Source organism: Trachemys scripta, chromosome 1, assembly GCF_013100865.1.
Source record: "Trachemys scripta elegans isolate TJP31775 chromosome 1, CAS_Tse_1.0, whole genome shotgun sequence".
Lineage (NCBI taxonomy): Eukaryota > Metazoa > Chordata > Testudines > Emydidae > Trachemys > Trachemys scripta.
In genome coordinates this window covers 156,238,257-156,259,008 of record NC_048298.1, presented here as the reverse complement: position 1 = coordinate 156,259,008, position 20,752 = coordinate 156,238,257, and the positions used below count along the sequence as shown (strand labels likewise).

The 20,752-nt window shown below is 45.0% G+C and overlaps 1 protein-coding gene across 3 annotated transcripts in view; it reads right to left on the bottom strand.

Moving 5' to 3' along the window:
* Nucleotides 1-835: 835 nt before the first annotated feature.
* BBX (BBX high mobility group box domain containing) overlaps nucleotides 836-20,752 on the bottom strand; it is a 99,512-nt gene continuing 79,595 nt past the window's right edge. For 2 of the 3 annotated variants that reach the window (XM_034790550.1, XM_034790569.1), the window contains 3 exons: nucleotides 13,479-13,676; nucleotides 12,556-12,748; nucleotides 836-1,799 (listed from right to left, as the gene is read on the bottom strand). In XM_034790550.1, the coding sequence (XP_034646441.1) occupies nucleotides 1,712-1,799; nucleotides 12,556-12,748; nucleotides 13,479-13,676 (479 nt within the window). In that variant the 3' untranslated portion in view covers nucleotides 836-1,711. The remainder of the gene's footprint in view (nucleotides 1,800-12,555; nucleotides 12,749-13,478; nucleotides 13,677-20,752) is intronic. The other variant, XM_034790559.1, reaches the window with a different exon arrangement.

The following is a 20,752-nucleotide window of genomic DNA, read 5'->3' as shown; positions in this document are numbered from 1 at the left end:
TCCCAACATTTAAACTGAAGATCTGCACTTATCTACAGCAACAAAAGGCTAAAATCTAGCAACTATTAATAGTTACTTTCCATATGGCTATTACATCAAATTAGAATTACAAATCCCTCCCCACCCCAAAAAAATACATCAATTCAGTCAAGTATAAATAAGAATGCCTGATAGAACCATGTAAACTCTCATTATTTAAAGACTTAATTCAAGAGCTTCAAACTCAACCTAATACTATCAAAACTTCAGCCAGTATGAAGAAGACTAATAGAAAGTTATTGCTGGGGTCCAATCTGGTCAATCTTTGTGCTATGACGCAAAACGTAGGGAAACATCTTGTGCTATGAAAGAAGTACCCTGTTGAATTTGTAGCTTCAGATTAATTTCTAGTAATCATTTTGCATCTGTTGGTAGGAAACAACCACCTGGCTTATGCAGTATTTTAAGTCAATATAGTGAAGATATAGTCCAAGTGATACACTTGGTGCTGGCTTTTGGGATGTATTTATGAGAGCAGAATACATAAAGAAAACAAAAGGACAGGAACTGGCAGGTGGATCTCTGCTTAATAGCCTAACTTTAGTCAAACATTATTCTTCAATCCTGGTTTTCTTGCATACAACTTACCACTTTACTAACACAAACTATAACTGGCTCTTTTTATACAATCTACAAAGCCAATTTAGATTGCGCATAGTAATTACAACAATTCCAGTGTCTGTCAAATGTAAAAGGTATGTATATCAGTGTGCATGTATACTGAAGTCATGTCTTCAAGGTTTTTAGAATAGTGAAGTAATACTAAGGTCACTTCTGAACAATGTATTTGTAGTACTTTTTTTTTGTTTACATGAGCATTTCACCCAGTCATTTAGACCTCTATGCAGAATAAAGGAACCCTCCAATGCATGAAAGACCAGTCCATAATCTGCAGTATTGTTCTTTCCCATATGCCACTCTCTTTTCTAATGCAAATCATTCTGGTTATTCAATGCTAAATTAAAAAAAACAAACAAACAACAAAAATCAAACACAGCCTGTCAGAATTTTTGCCAGTAAACTCTACCACTGTGGTAGCAAATATAAAAGTGCAGAACATCTGGACCACATGGTTGAGCAAACACCGCTAACAATGGTACATCTGTCCATGCTGCCTTATGTTCTCCAGAACAGGTTTTTAAATTCATTCTACAATATAAATGTAGGCATAACCTATTATATAAACCATCTTAGAACTTAAATCTTCATGTACAAAAATGACTAAGAATATCTAATAACTAGTGCAGTGCGTCAGTGTTTTTTTTGTTTTTTTTTGTATTTTTGTTTAGAATAACTAGGTATTATATGAAACTAGTTTCCATACCCTCTGGTTGATAGAAGAGATGCTGTGTGAGCTACTGTAAAGGCAGCCTTTTTCACACAAACCACCTATTTACTGTTTAAAAGCCTTCAATAGAAAGCAAGCTCCAGGATCATTCCATTTCTTTTCATTATTAGACAAATAACACCACCTTCCTAGATTCTGGGTTCCAATTGGAGGACTTGGCCCAAGTTGCTAACTTCTGGCTTCAAGTGAAATCTGGGCCACTCACAGCAAGAAGCACTTGTTTGCAGGTCTATATTTTCCATCATATGGACTGACTAGCTTCCCTTGGTAAAGACAAGGCTAGGATATTAGGTAAAGCACAATGTTTTACAATAAGGTAGAGCTTCACTGGTCGGCGCAGGAAATAAGCACCGGAGCCTGAGACATTTCTTTTGGCTGTCCGTCACGTGGGAGAGGCGCTGCCCTCTGACTTCTACAAAACAAAACAAAACAGAAAAACATCCATAATTATATGCAAAATGGTAGATTTTTGAGACTAGAAAGGATGAAACGCGTGGATGAAGTCATTTAATTGTCTTATTCTACAGAACCATAAACTGCTGCTGCTGTTGCACTAATACATTATCTATTTTGTGGCATGCTACAAGGAAATAGTCACGGAAAATGTCCTATGAAGCCAATGTGAAACAAATTTGAAGTCTTGATGGCATCTGAGTAGGCCACAGAAGCACAACAGAAAATACAGAGCTAAACAATAAATTACAAGCACACAGGGGCAGCCGTTTATATTGTGACACAGCTGGAGACCTGAGAAATAAAAGAATATTGATTACGTGTGGAAGAGAACGTAAACACACAAGGAGGCACATGTTGAAAATAAACACCAGCTCTGGATTTGAGTTACAGCAATATGGTGAAATACTCCCCTCATCCCATTTACACTTACTGCATTTCAGGAAGCAGTAAACAGCGCATCCAATGACTTGCAAGTGGCAAAGTATTTTGGTTCCTCTAGAATCTGCTGCCAACTTTTCATGACCAACTCCACGTTGTTTACTATATTTACGTTAGTTTGTACAGGATACCCCTGTACAGGACTTCGTAAAGACGAACTCCAAAAGAAGTCCATGTTCACTAGTATTATGTGCTGGCATTCAACGTAAATCGTGGAAGCAGATGGACTTTGGAGATTTCATTTGTAGTTCATCTTTTAAATTTGCACAGACAGCCCATCTCTGCATTTTAACTACAAAAATAGTGATGACTTCTGAGGGTAATGTAACACATCAAATATATATTAACAAAAGCTTTGGGCCCATGTGACCAAGTGCAACCCTGTATTCACACCCCACATACTTGTGTAATAATCTTTGCACAAAATATGCCCTGTGAGGTATAATTTGAAAACTAGTCATTCACTGGTCAATACTATCATGGTGAAATGTATGTAGCAACATTATAGGTAGAGTTATGAGTTCCCCATATGAGGTTGGTAGCACATGTTCAAACCCACATAGCCCTGATTAGGCAGCAGGTCTATCTTACACAAAGGAGCATGTGTTTACCTAAAGTGACTATATGTAGTAAACAGGGTCCTTGAGACAGCAAGAGGGAGATGAGGCAAATCTACATGTCAGCATACACAGGAGAGAAGAAAAAAGCATGGGTGCACCTTCACCCCCAGACTCCTGTCGCCTTCTTTACTGTTTGGATAAGCTTTGCTTTGAGAGGAAACCCTCAGAAGAATCCACTTCAAAGGGGGACTGGACTATAAAAATGAGGTGCAAAAACACACCAGGGAATCTCACTCTCTCTCTCATTCACCCAAGATGACAAAGGATACTCCTGGGGGAATTCTGTGCCACTGCGTGCGCTAGGGTAACCAGATGTCCCGATTTTATAGGGACAGTCCCGATTTTTGGGTCTTTTCCTTATATAGGCTCCTATTAACACCCCCCCCACCACCACCACCCCCATCCCGATTTTTTAGTCTTGCTGCCTGGTCACCCTAGCGTACACACATAATTCAAGTGCTGTGCATAATTTCCCTCTCCCCCCCCCCCAGAAAATAACTTCTACCCAGAAAGTTGTTGCAGTTCTGCCTTTTTCCCCACAAGAGGGTGCTGTGGCGCTAGAACAGAGCAGCCGCTCCCAGATAGCCCCAGCTACCACAGGAAAGAGAAAGGCTGCAGTGCCTTCTTCACAGCACCTCTCAGTCCAGGTCAGGAGACACGGGATATGGGGAGACGGACAGCATGAGCACATGGGGGGGCACAAACAGGGGTTCATAAGGGCTAGTGGAGGAGGACAGACAAGGGCAGGGGCTGAATGGGAGTGGAGGCACAGGGCCACGGGGGGAATGGAGTGCAGGGCCTCATGGGGGAAGTGAGGTGACTGAGTGGGTGCACAGAGACATGGGGACAGGGGCGGGGTGCAGGGACACATGGGGGAAGGAGGCCGCTATGCGATGGCATAGAGACACAAGGACAGGGGGAGGAGGTGCAGGGACACATGGGGGTGCAGGACACATAGGGATGGGCAGATGTGCCTGACTGAATTAGAGAGGCTAGAGGTCAGCCAGGGTCTGCATGGGGGAAGCTCCCTAAGAATCCCTCCTCCTGTCCCCTCCCCCAAAACCCTGTTCCATACTTTTCCACCCATATCCAACAACCCTCACACCCAAGCTCCTTCCCAGCAATTACTTCCCTCTCCCTCAGCTCCTCTCTTACCTGACTCCCCCAAGCCTTTGCACGGCTTCTGAGGGGTGCGGAAAATACGTTTCAGTAGTGTAGTTTAAATTAATTATTACTCAGAGTTCTGTATTAATATGTCTAGTAAGGAACCTGTCCAAAAATAATAAATAAAAAATCCCAAATCTCTTTTTGTTGTCTGTATTGTTACAGACATACTTCCTGACAGGTATTTTTAAATAAATTGCCAAAATAATTGAAACTGGTGTGATTATATTGTGTTATTTTGACAACTAAAATACACAGAATTTTTCAAATTTTAAAATATTGTGTGCAGAATTTTTAATATTTTGGTGCACAATTCCCTCCGGAGTAAAAGGAACCATCCTGATGGACTTTGGGAGGGGTTCTGACCAGAGAATTTGGTCAGCTCTGTTGCAGGGAACACGTGGTAAGGATTTTACCTTGAACCAAGTCTAACCTGTTAAGTTTTAGTTACTAGAAAGCATTTTATCTTTATTTCTCGTCATCATTTCTGACTTTAACACCTTATACCTGTACTCACTTCTGATATCTCTCTTTATCGTTAAATAAATTTGTTTCATTCTTTAATCAAAACTAATCCAGTGTTGTGTTTAAACTGAATTATCTGGTAACGCCAGTAAAAGTAGCACACTGTTATACATTGACCCCCTCGCAGGGGTCATGGACCTGTACTATCTGAACTGTTCAGGAGAGGACTGGATAGTGCACAACACACATTTTTGGGGAAAAAACCTGGAACTGGGAGTGTGTTAAGGCCATCCTGCAAACAATAACCAAGGCTGGTGGAAGCCAAAGTGTTGACTGGAGGGTGGCTGGCAGGCTGTAGCTATACACAGACACTCAGGGAGTGACCTGCATGCTGTTTGAGAGGCCCAGGTTGGGAGCTACAGCAGCAAAGCATTGGGAGGAACCCAAGGTTGCAGGGCAGGTGGTGACACAGACCATCACTGGTCTGGATTGCACCCCAGACTGTGACAGCCTCATTCTCCTTTTAAGTTACTTTACACCACTCTGGAAGCGTTAAGGTGCCTTAAAGTGGGAGTAGGTGCAGATGTGTTTTGCGCCCATTCTAAGGCACCTTAACACTGCCAGCATAAAGGAGAATTGGGTCCTTTGTATTTAGTAATGATATATGCTAGGTAAAGGAAGGTTACTGATCTTATAACAACTGGAGTTCTTCAATATGTGAGGTTCCTATGAGAATTCTCTGTGGGTGCGCAGTGTGACTCCTATTTGCACTTCTTGATATGACTGTCCCTTGAGGAGCCAGATGTCTAAATAGGATAATACATGATAGCATTAATGGCATAGATGTGCTGTCACTACAGACTTGACCTTTGTAAAAACCCGCGGGGCTGCTGAAAGGACAAAGTGGAGCACCTTCTATTGGAAATGGTCTCATGCACCATAGAACGCAGGTATCGCCGGTGCGCTGGGTGGATAGCGTGTCTTAAATCAAAAACTGCAAACTAGTCACCTTCATTCAGAGAGGGAATTATGACAGCCAGGGTAATCAGCCTGCATGCTGAGTGGTGGATGAAGACATTCAACTGCCTGAGGTCCAGGATGGGTCCACCCCTCCTCCTTTCTGGGCATTGGGAAGTATTTGGAATAAAAGCCCTTCCTCTTGCATTGAGAAGCTACTGGCTCTATAGCTGGTAGGTGGATTAGGGAGTCTACCTCCTGCCTGAGAAGCCTCTCATGAGAAGAATCCTTGCAGAGGAATGGTGAGGGAAGTTTTGGAAAAGGGGTAGACAGGAACTCAATTGTGTTGAGGTGGTGTCTAAGACCCATTTGTCCGTAGTTAAGTGCTGCCACATTGGAAGAAAACAGGCCAGGCGGCCACCAAAGGGGGTGGGGAAGACTGGTTGTGTGAGGACTGGTTGATGGCTCTTGATCGTCCCTCCAAATGACGGCTTGGTAGACAGCTGTGTCTGGAGAAGGAACAGTGGTGCAGTGTGTCTTGCACACTATGCCATCTGGCTCTTTCTCAGTGGCTCATTGGACTCCTGGGGATAGAGCAGCTGTGGGCTTGGCTGGTATCTATACTGTGGCAGCTTAGAATATTTTCTGTGATGTGCTGGGGTGTATATTCCAAAGGAATGCAGGGTGGCACCCGAGTCTTTAAGTGAGTGAAGTGATTCATCAGTTCTTTCAGTGAAAAGGTTGTTGCCTTTGAAGGGGATATCTACCACCACCCGTACATCCTTTGGGAAACCCAATGCCTGCAAGCAAGAAGCCCCTCTAGCAACCACTAAGATCGCCATGGAGTGAGAAGCTACGTCTGCTGCAATCAGTGAAGCCTGAATGGATTACCTGGCCTCTAGTTTTCCTTCATCTAGAATAGCTGGAATTGGGGCCTACATTCCTGGGGTAATTTACTGATGAACTCCGAGAGATTGTTACAGTTAATAACGTCATATTTCGATGTGGGTTCCTGGCAGTTTGCAACATGGAAGAGTGGAGTGGCTGGAGAAAAGCTCTTTCTGCCAAAGAGATCTAGTCTCTTGTCATCCTTGCCCGTACCATAGTGAAATGTATTTCACTCCATGACCACTTGGACAAGCACGGAGTTTTGGGTTTGGTTGCGAGAACAAATATTCTGTGCCCACAAAGGGAACAAAATACTTCTTTTCAACCTTCTTCGGGGTAGGAGCACAAGTGGCTGGTGTAACGTCTTGATGATATTTTTCAAGATTTACAGGTTGGTTCAGAAACGAGAGCTAAAGCTGGAAGCTTCTTCGCCTTCATTTATCCTTTTGATTGAGTTTTTCTCTCGAGACCTTTGCTCGAAAAATCACATGCTTTAATTATATCTTTGCAAGTCAAGGACTTGGACATTGTTACAGCTTCTTGACTGATGTACGCCATCTTAAATGTCTGAACCAGATTACAGAGGCTGATATTGATTCCCAAGTTAAGGCACCAGTATTATTGGGAAATAAGATGTTTGATTATTTGCAAGTCATCTACTCTGAGGAATATGACCCTGAGCAAGAGTACAAAATGAGTCACTGTCCAAGCCAGACCCCTGCTTGGTTTCGAGATCCTACTAATGCATTCCCAAAACAGAAATATTTGAAGAGATCTATGGATTTGAAGTGGAGAAAGTGCTCGCAGTTATGGCGCAGGAGATGGATCTAGCTTATAAGGAGATGAAACAAAAGATCCTTCCAGTTATCACGTGCCTGAAAGACCTCAACACAACAAAATGAGAAAATTTCACTTAAGCATTTCCTTTTTGCAAAGTGCAATCTTAACAGCTGGTGATGGAACGGACTCAGTCCAAGCACACGTTGAGAAGAATTTCTGAACAAATTTAGTTTGCATGAACTAATCAGACATTCATCTGGGCTCAAAAAGGGACTTTAAAATTTGTGGGCTGCCTTAATTAGCAAAGACAATCACTGTAACTTCTACAATAGGAGAACAAATCTTTAGCTGGATGAAACTGGTTAAAAAGGTGCCGAGATCTACCTCGAGTGGACTATTTGTTCTTTCTTGCTTGTGAAACGGACACAGTTGACTCCCTGCACATGGAGAAAATAACGGAAAAGTGGAGTGCAATTAAATTACGGAAAATTTCCCTTGATTTAAAAACATTTAAAGTAATTATTACTTGCCTGTTTTGTTGCTTCATCATAGGCTGCAGGATTTCTGGTTTAGTTAGCCTACAACCCTGACACTATTCAGTTACATTGTGGGAACAGTTTGGTAAATTTTTTAGACTTCACCCTCCCCCCCCAATTTGAGATCCTAATTGGTACCCCTTGTGTGCCAAATGTCATTCCAAAATTACCTCATTAATAGGGAGTGCCACGTTGGAGGGAGCCATTGACTACAGAACATTTAGGAGCTTGTGTATGGGATCCTGAATCTCTTTCAATGGGATCTAAAGGGTTTTAGCAATCCTCTGGAGAAGTTCTTGTTACTGCCTGTAAGCATCTGGAGGGGTTAGGAAGGGGTCATCCCTTCATCCAGAGATGATGCTGCCATCAGCAGATCCAGTGGAGCTGGCTGCTCCAATTCCTCTGGAAAGTGTTCTGCTGGTCGTGATTTCTGTCGAGAGCAGAGCCCCGTCTGGTCAAAGTCTGGGAGTCAATAGTAAGTGTCCCAAGCACTCCAGTATGGCCAATGGGCAGGATCACAGGGGTAGGGGCAGACCCCTTGGGGGGGTATCATTGATTGCTGTCATCAGGTATGGGTCCATCAGATGCAAGGGTCTCCAGAATGCTTTAGAAACCCTATCTGGGCTGATGCTCAGCATGGGGACTTGTCGGAACTGGAGGTATTGGCTCCTGCTCTTCCTCAGAGTACAAGGTGTCTGACTCAAATGGCAGAGGCATCAATACCATGTGTCTTATGGCAGCTCTCCAAGGCATATTCTGGTGAGTATGGAGCATCCCCAGCTCTGCTCATGGTCAGGACTGGTGAGTAATGGGTGGGGAGTGTAGTGACGTGTCTCACTCGCACCAGGTCCAACAGGATCAATGATTCCTGGTTCGTGTAAATTGTTACATCCTTGAGAAGGGTGTACACCAAGGTATGGCCGGAGGAAAACTGGCCAGAATCGTTGGTATGGGATCTGTCAATGCAGCCTGAGGTATGGTGTTATGAGGTACTGCTGGAGGCAGATGGCGAGTGCTCTTGACTGACTGTCCATATACACTTTCATGGCTGGTTTTGGGCCACTGGAAGCTCATGGTACTGTCAGTGCTGTCCCGTGTTCCCCATGAGCTCCAGGCACACCCACTCCAGGGCATGGAGTCTCACTTAGTCACGAGCAAAGGGGAGATGCCACCCTCTTCCTCAAGGACTTATGGGAAAATTCTGACTTCTTATGTGGGTGTTTCTCTCTACCCTCATTATGTTTCCTCTTAGAGGAGTTGTTGGGCCTACTTGAAGATGCTGGAGGGGCACTGGTGGGAGGTTCTGGTCGATGCGGCGGAGAGCAAGAGAATCCCAGATCAGACAAAAGCCTAATGGAGAGCTCCATCAGATGCCTGAACTCCTGGGACTGCCTGCTAGGAGGGGAAAAGGATTGACAGATGTCACATTCTGATGGCAGTAAAGGTTGCTCTCATGCAGGTCACTTACTGTAAGACCCAGTAGGCAAGGCAAGGCTTGAAGCATCAGACCTGGGGCTTAAGCACTCCAAACATTGGGGGAACAGGGGAACCCCCTGATCCCTGTTAAGTAACTACAACTTATAAATTGACTAACTATCAGAGAAAAATGATAATAAAAACTGTTTACAATACGTACAGGTTAAAGCCCAAGCAAGTTCGAAGGCTATGGACATAGGAAAGTCTCGTCTCAGACTGTGAGCGGTAGAAAGGAACTGACGAGTCAGTCGGTCTGTGCCAGCTCTTATGCCTACAGTTTGCAGCATGAGGAGGCACAGATATGGAATTTGGATACTGCTATGAAGAATTTCTGGTCCTGAGTGTTCAGAGTACATGCACACCCACAGTGAATACCCAAAAGAACCAGCACTCAAAAAAGATCTTAAGCTAGAGCCGATCGGAAGTGTTCAGATGAAAATACTCTGGCATTTTCCAACCAGCTCTAATTAGAGAAGAGGACTTGTTTTCCATAGCCTCTGGGGCTTTGTAAAATGAGTTAGTAACTAAATATAGGCAACCAAACAAAACATGTTAAACATGGTAACCTTCCTGTGATGTTCTTCCTACAACTCCCAGGTATCCACAAAGTACTTTACATACAAAGAAAAGGGCGGCGGCAGATACTCGCAGGACAGCATGGGGTATAAATCAGGGCAGAATCTGGCACAGCAAATCCAAGTCTGTATTTTGTCTTCAATTCTCCAGATTTGTAAGAGGCATTTGCTTAGTTTCTGTTAGAAACGAGATCCCAGGCATTGTTTCCACATGTGATTGGAAACTGAACAGCGATTTGTCCAACTACTACTACATCTACATGTCTGTTATTCAGACATAAGCGGGGTGAAAGTGAGCCGGTACAGGCCGATATGGCGTACCGGTAAGAAGCCGTTACCACCCCGTATGCAGCCCACAAGCGCAATGGCAGTGCTTTATCGTCCCTGTCCCTTTTGTCTCCCCTGTTGGCGGCCCTTTTAAATTTTTGCCACGGGCCCTTTTAAATTGCCGCCGGAGCCCTGAGCGGCAGGGGCCAGGCAGCACAGATGGGCTGGCTGAGGGATGCTGACCCCCCGGCGCCCCCCTTCCACCCAAGGCTTGGCCCCCGTACTGGTAAGTTTATTATTACTTTCACCCCTGACCATAGGTAATGTGTTACTTGGCATTGCTATTAGGGGAGAATAAATTGTGAACAAAATAAGAAAAAAAATGCCAACAAGTTGAAGTAGCCCAACATCACTTCAGAATAGGCACTGAAACAGTGAAAAAGGTGGGCAAGGAACTCTTGGACAAATTAAGGGAATGAATAAGACTGAACCAACTTGACCTCCTTTTCTCCAGTGTAAATCGAGGCATTACCCTGGAATCAGAGAAGTTTAGTTTACACCACTGTAACTGAGAATAGAATTTGATTCAGCATCTCTCCTGGTCTCTCTTTGGTCTTTCATATTGCTATACATGCAAGGAAGCAGAAGTTGTTTCACACCTTTGCTTTTGTTATTAATAGGGTTGTTTTCTGCAGGGCTGCGTGGAGAGACCAAGGATATCACTGTGTGAAAACTTTTCTTATGAGAAATGTCTTTTTAAAAGAAAATGACTTCTGCAGAAGATAGTTGATTGCAAAAAGACTTCAAAGACTTATCTGATTTTTGTTCTGTGCATGTGTGATTTTCCAAATCTCCTTGCAATAGTCAAATACACATAGCTGAATATTAAAACCAATTTTATTAACAAGGGGACTATTGGCCTGGCCCATGAGATTGTCCATACTGTTTATAAAGGTCAGCAGCTGGCAAGACTGTCAATGTCCTGACATGATTTCTTTGAGCAGATTTCTCATAAGAGTTCCTTGAGCACAGCTGGGAGCGTGTCCCTCAGCCCCATTATGGATAGGGCCCTACCAAATTCACGGCCAGGAAAAATGGGTCATAGTCCATGAAATCTGGTGTCCCCTCATGTGCTTTTACCCTATACTATACAGATTTCACGGGGGAGACCAGCATTTCTCAAATTGGGTGTCCTGCCCAAAAGGGAGTTGCAGGGGTGTCACAAGATTATTTTAGGGGTGTCACAGTATTGCCACCCTTACTTCTGGGTTGCCTTCAGAGCTGGGTGGTTGGAGAGCAGCAGCTGTTGGCCATGTGCCCAGCTCTGAAGCCAGCAGCCTGCCAGCAGCAGCACAAAAGTAAGCATGGCAATGCCATACCATGCCCCCTTTACTTCTGTGCTGCTGCCTTCAGAGCTAGATGGCCGGAGCGTGGCGGCTGTTGACAAACGGTCCAGCTCTGCAGGCAGCAGCGCAGAATTTAGGGTGGCAATACCATATCACGCCATCTTTACTTCTGTGCTGCTGCTGGCGGCAGCTCTGCCTTCAGAGCTTGGCTCCTGACCTGCAGTCACTGCTCTCCAGCTGCCCAGCTCTGAAGGCAGCGCTGCCGCCAGCAGCAGTGCAGAAGTAGGGGTAGCAGTACCGCAACCCCCTCCTTCCCCACAATAACCTTGCAACCCCCCCACACACAACTCCTTTTTGGGTCAGGACCCCTACAATTACAACACTGTGAAATTTTAGATTTAAATAGCTGAAATCATGAAATTTATAATTTTTAAAATCCTATGACAGTGAAATTGACCAAAATGGTCGGTGAATTTAGTAGGGCCCTAATTATGGAGGAAGCACTAATTAGGGCCCAGAATTCCCCACTTGCCTTCAGCAGCTGGGAAGGACAGGAGGTCCTCCTCCCAGACAGTAACCAGTGGCACTAAGAGAACCACAATGTGCCTGTGGCCTTTGACTGAGAAGAGACACTTCTGGCAGAAATCTCAGGCTAAACCTGACCAGCTGCAGCTAATTTGTTCTTTTGACTCCTGTGCTGCCGCTGTGTGGGAAGTGAAGGAAGGTCTGTTTGCCTTCACCACATCTTCAACCAAATCTCACAGGGCAGAACCGTTGTACGTGATGCAAAGCCTGGTTAATCTGAGCTGCTCTTCTCCGTGACAGCACAGAATGTTTGTATGTCTTGCAGACAAAAGCACTTGGATGTCCTCAGCACTGTCTGCTTCTGCCTTGCATTGCACAGTTGTGAGGGCACAAATGCCAAGCCTTCCCTGCTCCCGTCTCAGCAAGCCAGCGTTGCTCGCTGTGGTTCTCTTGGTGTATTATTAAAAGGCAATATCACTGGTAACTAAGCCAGTGAGCATTTCACCCTTCTAAAACAGGACAGTGCTATAAACTAAGCAGTCAAAAGAGAAGCAGTGGTGGAAAAAAATGACAAAACCAATTGTCTCAGGTGTTAAATCTTTCACATGCATTCTGGGTAAGAGGGCCGTAATGCAGAACCTTATCAGACAACGCAGGAATGCAGCATACACTGACCTGTGTACATTTTCCATTGCTGCTACTTCTGCTAGAGCAGCTAGGCTAAAGAATGCAGACACAGCTGGCATGCCTGGCGTAATACTATGAGTGTCCTCTGCTTCTGTGCTTCTTGAGCATTCGTCGTTGCAATCGGTCTCCGCACTTGATGTTTTTTGGAGACTACTCTGTGGTAGCTCCTTTGGTTTTTCCTCTATAACAAAAGAAAGAAAGTAAAACTTGCAGGCAGCGGGGCAACAAAGTCAGCTACAGCTGTGTACTGAACAGTGCTTAGTATAAAGATGTTAACATGCATTTTTCCATCATTAATTGAGACTTTATCATCTGTAATCTAAATTTACTACTGGGGCTCTCTGCCTCCCTCTAATGGATGACATAGAAGTTTATGCTATGCACTGTGATCTAACACATTTGGATTTTTTTGCTCAGCCAGTGGAAGCTAATGCTTTCAAAAATCCAGAGATCCCAAGTTCAATCCCCACTGGTGATGACCTACCTATGGACATCACATTACCCCTGTCTTTATATACACTACAGGGCCCAATTTCACATCCATTAACTGCACCCGCTATGCAGGCACAGTACCTTCGCTTTGCTGGACCTGTAGCATGTTACCTTAAGAGAGGTAAACTATGTTCCAGCACTCTCTCTGTGTGCCTCTCCACTCCTCATACAGAAGTTTAGAGAGACAGATTTTTTTCGACATCTAAAATTTTTATCCAACAGTAAATTGCCTATTTGGAGCTTATTGAGTCCCTAGATGGTATGACCCAATTGGTACCTGTTTTTATAGAATTATTTTTCCAGTACAGACTTATGACCTCTTCCCTACTAGGGATATGTTTCCCTACTAGTTTACTTATACCTCAGAACCACTCTCAATAATCTAGATTTATCATAAATTTAGACTCTCGTCTCCTTACCCTGAGCCCCTCCTGCTGGTGACACTCGGCCATCTGCTGTCCGAACAAGATGTGTGATCTTAGTTTTCCTCGCTTTCCTCTTCTGGCTACCAACCAAGGGTTCATGCAGCAGTGCTGGCTCTGGAGTATTTGGGACAGATACAGAAGTTTTATTCTTCCGTGCAGGCTCACTGGGGTTTTTGTCTTCTGCAAGTATGGCTGAAATGGGACAAGTCAGTTACAATTACAAGTCAAACGTAAAACACTAGAATTGCTAACTATACGCACATTCATATCTGTCTGCACATGACACTTACAATACTCACTAATGGGACTGCATGAAATTTGCAGGGCTCGAGTCATGGAAGTGTTTGTGAGCTGCACCTTGTGTTTTGGATTTGCAAGGAATAGTATTGGACCAATTCTTGCAGGTTTCTCTGAGGTTCAAGTTTCTATTGTTTTAAAAGGATCTAGCGAGTACAAACTGTGACAGACTGACAATATCCTGCAACATCCTGGACACACCTTGTGGAATTAAGAGAAACTTTACTGAATTAAGGCTAATACCTTTGGAGTCCATTATATTAAAAACATAATAGTGCATGTTATTGGGGAACTGTATGCAACTCCTCTAGGAGGGGGACCCTAATGTAATTTCTCTGATTTTTGGTCCTTTGAAGCCATCCCTTGAAGAGGTTCGCATATACTAGTTTAAAATGGATTCTCCAGGGGCCAAGAGACAGAAAAAGGATTTTTGGATAAATAGCCTGGTTTTAAACAGGCTCAGGGCCTTCTTCCTGATCCAGAAAATGGCCAGGCCATTAGGGTAGGGTTGGAAAGACTGGGCTTACGGAGGACCCATTAAACTGTGAGCTGAAACTGTAATGAACTTAACACCAGAAGGAAATTCTTTGGGTGGGGTTCTGAAGGACTGCTCCTGCCAGAGTCTATGTTAGTGTTGGGGGTTAACTCTGGTAAGCTTATTGGCATGCATGTAGGTCCCTTTTATTGTTCTCTGTAGCGCTTTTAGCTTAAGAATTAAACAGGCTTGCATAAGAAGTGCTGTGTGGCACTTTATAAGAGAAAGTTACTTATCTTAAAATAACTGTTCTTCAAGACATGTGGTTCCCTACCTGTATTCCACTGCAGGTATGTAAGTGTGCCATGCTTGGAGCTGGAGATTTTGAAAGCAGCATCCATTGGCCCGCATATGCACCCTGGCTCACCTTGTGTCTCAAATGCAGGGGATAAAGGGTGAGGTGGACTGACCACCCCTCCAGTTCCTTCTCTATCGCGAATCAGAGAAGATCTAAAGCATAGGGGAAGGAGAGGAGGGGTAGTGGAATACAGAGAGGGATCACGCATCTCGTAGAACCTCCAGTTACTATAAGGCAAGTAACCTTCTCTTCTTTGAGTGCTGGTCCCTATGCGAATTCCACTTTGGGCGATCGACAAGCAGTACTCAGAGAGGAGGAGCATGTGAGGTTGTAGACGGCAGAGTCGAACGAAGGACTGCCATTCCAAAAGATGCTGAGGAGTCCTGTACCAATGCATGGTGTCTTACAAATGTGTGGTTGGTGCTCCTCATAGATTCCTTGCAGATATCACGTAAAGGCACCTCTTGAAGAGATTCCATAGATGTTGCTTGCTCTTACCGCAAGAGGAGGAGGAAAGATTAGACAGCTGATAGCCGAGCAAAATAAAGCCAAAGATTCCTTTTGCAATTCTTTGAGAGGATATAGCCTGACGCCTGACCCCTGACCCTAAACTATGGCGACAAATAGTTTAGGAGACCTTCTGATTGTTTTTGTTCTCTGCAGGTAAAAGGCCTCTGAACATTGAGGGGGTGGAACCTCCTTTCCACTGGGGATGTGCATAGTTTTGGGAAGTAAGTGAATTGAGAGTGTAAACATAATGAAACTTTGTCCTTATGGAATATAGTATACGGAGGATTTGGTATTAGTGCTCCAAGCTCACCAACCCCCTTGGCTGAGGTGATAGCTACCAGGAATGAGACTTTCCGGGATGGGAGAGACATGGAGCAAGAAGCTAATGGTTCAAAAGGAGACTTTGTGAGTACTGAGAGAACAAAGTTAGAGTCCCATTGAGCATAGGCTTTTTTATAGGCAGAATGGTTCTGATTAGGCCTTTCTAGAATCTGCTACTCAGTGAGGTGCGTAAAGATCAAGTAGCCCTATGAAGGTGGATGGTATGCACTGATTGCTGCCAAATGGACCCATATGGTGCTGATAGTAGGTTTGTCTATCATTAAGAAAAGAATATAGTCCAGACGGAAAAGAATATCTGCAGCCTTTGGGGGTATAAGTCTTCGATGCACCCAGACAAAAAAAAGCTTCCACTAGGCTAGGTAACATTTTCTAGTGGAATCCTTGGAAAAGATTCTGTACAGCTTGAGAACATGATCACTCTAAAGATGACATCCAGCCAAAAACCAGGCTCTGAGATGAAGTGGACGTGGGTTGGTATGCTTGATCTTGTCATTCTCCAGGTTAGGAGATTGGGAAGAATGACTGGTGCCTGAAACAACATACATAGGAAGTTCAGGAACCAAAACTGTCTAGGCCAGTTTGGGGCAATGAGAATGACTTGTGCCCTGTCCGGCCAAATCTTGTGTAAAACCTGAGGCAGGGTGGTAGTGAAGGGAAGGCATAGTTCAGATGATCTGACCATGAAAAGAGTAGAGTAGGATGAGAAAACAGAAATTCTACCCCTCTGGCTGAGAGACTGTACGATTTCTCTGACCCCTTCTGGGGTAGGGGTCAGGCTGCTCTATCTGGCTCCAGGATGGCTCTGTTAATAAGGAGCGCTATTTGACTGGAGCGGGAAGACTGAAGGATGCCCAGAAGCTTGTGCCCCTCAAGAGGAATCTGCAGCTCTCCTGCAATTCTGCAAAGGACTTCCTGGAATTGATTATAGTTATCGGGGGTGGAAGGGATGGGACATTGGAGTTACTGCCTCATCTGGAGACTAAAATGGCAATCTCATCAGTTCTGGTGCAACTGCTGGATCCAGCACATATTCCTCATCCGAAGTGGGATCTGGGGGCAGCTCCGGCTGTTCTTTCATGGGGAGGGAAGAAGCGACTCCCTAGCAGATTGGGCTGACTCTGTGGGATGGTACTGGTTCCATAGCCTCCAGTATGGCCATTAGGATGGATTGAATGAGGGTTGTAGAGGTCCCCATGGCATGAGGTACCGACGGCTCTGAGGCAGGTGATGAGGTGGACGTTGAGCACAAGCTGGTCCAGCTCTTCTGACCAGGAAGGTGCGTCTTGGAGGAGGGAATAACGGTTCATCAGGCACTTCAGAATCTCCCGATGAGGAGAAAGCCAATTCTGGTTCCAATGGCGGAACTGATGGTGCCACTAGAGGGAAATAATAGCCTAAAGATGGAATGGGAGACAGACTCCTCCCATTCCCATTCTCTAGCTGGAGTAATAATCTCTCTCAAGGGGAAGGGACTTGATAGATGGGGAGACTCCGGGTCTGGGAGAGCGAAGAAGTCCTCAGGAGGAGCATAGGTCTTGGGTTTTCCTGGAGTGAGAGGGGTCCTGTCCACCCAAACCACCAGAGCCACTGTAGAAACAGTCAGTGCCACAGCTGTTGAAGACAAAGATGGTATCATGGGTAACCAATGCTCTTGGTGAATGGTCTTCACCAGTGTCAGGGGATCCTGGCGTTTGTGTTTGGGGGTACCGGAGGCACTGGTACCACTGAATCAGATCTGGTGCCAATGGAGTCCTAGACTTGTGGGCTTTCTTGTCATGCCTCTGAAACCTAGACTGTACTAAGTTCTCTTGGGCTGAATTTATAGACTTGCTCGGTTTAGGCGGGGCTGGATCCTACATCTTCAAAGTGGATTTGGAGGAAGACAGTCTCTTGCTTATGAGAATGCTCCCTGCTCTCCAGATAAGATCCCACAGAGGGAACTGTGAGGGCAGACTCTCTCGCTCCTGAGTCGGACCTCCTGGCAGAAGGCGCATTCCTTGCTGAGTTAGGCTGATGTATGGGGGTGGGGGGGAAGAGGGTGTACCCAGGCCTGGGTCTGATTGCGGCCTCATGGGCTTTTCCAGTAGGTGCTTTCTAAAGCTAAGTTCTTGTCCTTCCTGGGTACGGCTGGGGAATGAGTAGGAGATTCTGCATCTCACCACGATGTAGGCTTCTTTGATGCAGTACAAGCTGACTGAGAAGGCGTGCGGGCAGGAAGCACTAATTTTGAAGCCTGGAGTCCTGGACAAAAGTCCAGTATCCAACTAGGGATCCAGTGGGATGGGGGCGGGGGAAGGGGGAGGCGGGGAGACAGAAGGGGGCCTCTCCAGGTCTGGGAGACTTACTACTCATAACTCAAACTAGCAGATTAAAAAAACCCTATTTACAGATCTCTAAATATATTCACAGATAACGGAGAAAGCTGAAGCTTTGGAAACTGGAGGTTCTGACCCGGACCACACGGCGGTGAGAAGGAACCGGAGAAGTGGTTGGATCATTTGTCTCCTCGGTCAGAGGCACGAGGTGAGCCAGGGCATATGTGTGGACCAACAGACAATGCTTTCAAAATTCTCTGGCTCCAGGCACATGGCGCGCGCATGTGTACCCACCCTGAAATACACAGTGACCAGCACTCGCAGAACAATTACTCTGGTATTAGTCTCTGCCTAAGCAGACCTGCTTACTCTCTCTTCAGAGTCTCTTACTGTATATTCAGGGCTGGGACTGTGCTGCCTGAAATGCTCTGGTCAGAAGGGAGTGAGAGATGCATTTCCACTCAAGAGAGGTGACAGCCAGGGCAACTTGAAGCCTAGGGGGCCTTTTCTAGACTATAGAGGGGGGAGTACAGATGCTGTTGCCCTGAACTGTGACACAAACAGTGGGTGAAATCCTGGCACCACGGATATCAATGAAAATAGGATTTAACCCAGTATGTAAAAGACCCTAGACTAGGAGTGGCTAAGTGGTGGTGGTCAGAGGACTAAATGCAGCCCAAGGAATTATAAAAAGCAGCCCACTTCTGTGCTCATCTTAAAACAGAGGAACTTGGGTACCTGGACTCTGTAGACACAAATTTGTTACACTACTGGGCTTCTGGAAAGTCACCAATGTACTCACCCCCACTCCCCCAAACTCCTTTGTTTGGCAAAGTATGGAAACTGCTTGCAGTATGAGGACTACTTTGAGTTGTAATCTGCTATAGAAGTAATACAACATTTGCAAATTTGACACCATCAGATCAGGATTAAACAAAGACTGTGAATGGCTATCCAACTACAGAAGCAGTTTCTCCTCCCTTGGTGTTCACACCTCAACTGCTAGCAGAGCACCTCACCCTCCCTGATTAAACTAACCTCATTATCTCCATATTGATTTATACCTGCCTCTGGAGATTTCCATTACTTGCATCTGAAGAAGTGAGGTTCTTATCCATGAAAGCTTATGCTCCCAATACTTCTGTTAGTCTTAAAGGTGCCACAGGACCCTCTGTTGCTTTTTACAGACTCAGACTTACACGGCTACTCCTCTGATACTAACATAATACTTAGCACTCAGAGTGCTTTTTATCTTCAGAGTGAGTTACAAGCATTAACAAATCACCTCTGTGACTGGCTAAGGATAATCCCCACTTTACAGATAGGGAAACTGGAGGCAAAGATAAGTTAAATGACTTGCATAAAGTAAAAGTTTAAGGGAGTCAAAGCCACAATTAAAATGCTGGAGTTCCTGACTCACATTCTCAATCCACTCTCCCCACTTTGCTGTCTACCCCAATAGATAATATTGTTGCCTTTTAAAAATAGTAAATACACAAGTAAGGCAATGGTTAAAAGGAAGAAAAAAACAAGACAGATTAAAAGGTGAACACTTAAAAGAGAAATCAGATAAGGAATAAAATACTGTGATAGAAATAGTGTATACCTGAATACAGACTGTCTATGTTACGACGGCTACAGCAGCACAGTTATGGTACTGCAGCTGTGCCTCTAAGAGTTGTAATATAGACACTTTCTACATAGACAGAAGGGGATTTTCCATCTATGTACTTAAGCCACCTCTCAGAGGGTACATCTACACTACAGCGGGGAGTCGATTTAAGATACGCAAATTCAGCTACGTGAATAGCGTAGCTGAATTCGACGTATTACAGCCGACTTACCCCGTTGTGAGGACGGCGGCAAAATCGACTTCTGCCGCTTTTTGTCGGCGGCGCTTACTACCACCTCCGCTGGTGGAGTTAGAGCGCCGATTCGGGGATCGATTGTCGCGTCCCGACGGGACGCGATAAATCGATCCCCGAGAGGTCGATTTCTACCCGCCGATTCAGGCGGGTAGTATAGACCAGGCCTGAGAGGTGGTAGCTAGATTGACGTCAGAATTCTTCCGTTGACCTAGCTACGTCTACAGTGGGGGTTAACTATATCACATAGGACGCAATATTTTTCACTACCCTGAGCAATGTAACTAGGTCAATCTAGCTACAACCCATTTTTGTCTTTAAGTGGGAGATATCTTAATTTTTCTTTTATTAGTTAAGGGTGTGTATACTGTATGCATGTGTGCATTAGCACTTCTCAAGACCTCAGGGGAAATGCCAAGAAATAATCTCCAGATTTAGTTCACCCTAAAAAATGGTCTCCTAAAAATAATTCAGTCTGCATGCATGCTTCTAGATTGGTAAAAGCATATAGAGGCTCTCAGCTAACACTTCTGCTTATCAGATGCTGTTAGCCTCCATGCATCAGAAGTGTGGTGTTAAACTCTGGGCAGGAGATGGAGGAGGGGCAGGAAGCAGACCAACCACTACATGCAACAGTGAAATCTAGTGAATCTAGTAAATTTAGATTTAGTGAAATCTAAAGAGGAAGTTCCACCTGAGTCTGAAGACTCCACTTAAAAGAGTAACAATAATTTGGCTTTAATACTCAGATCAGGGGTTCTCGAACTTCATTGCACCACCACCTCCTTCTGACAATAAAAATTACTACACGACCCCAGGAGGGGGGAATCGAAGCCTGAGCCCACCCGAGCCCCACTGCCCCAGGCGGGAGGAGGAGAGGGCTGAAGCTGAAGCCCAAGGGCTTCAGCCCCAGGCAGGGGGCCTGTAACCTGAGTCCCAACACACAGGGCTTAAACCCTCAGGCTTTGACTTCGGGTGGTGGGGCTCGGGCTTTGGCCCCAGGCCTCAGCCAGTTTAAGCCAGCCTTGGCGACCCCATTAAAATGTTTGAGAACTGCTGACTTAGATATTCAACCAGATAAACAGATTACACTGCCATGGGCAAAA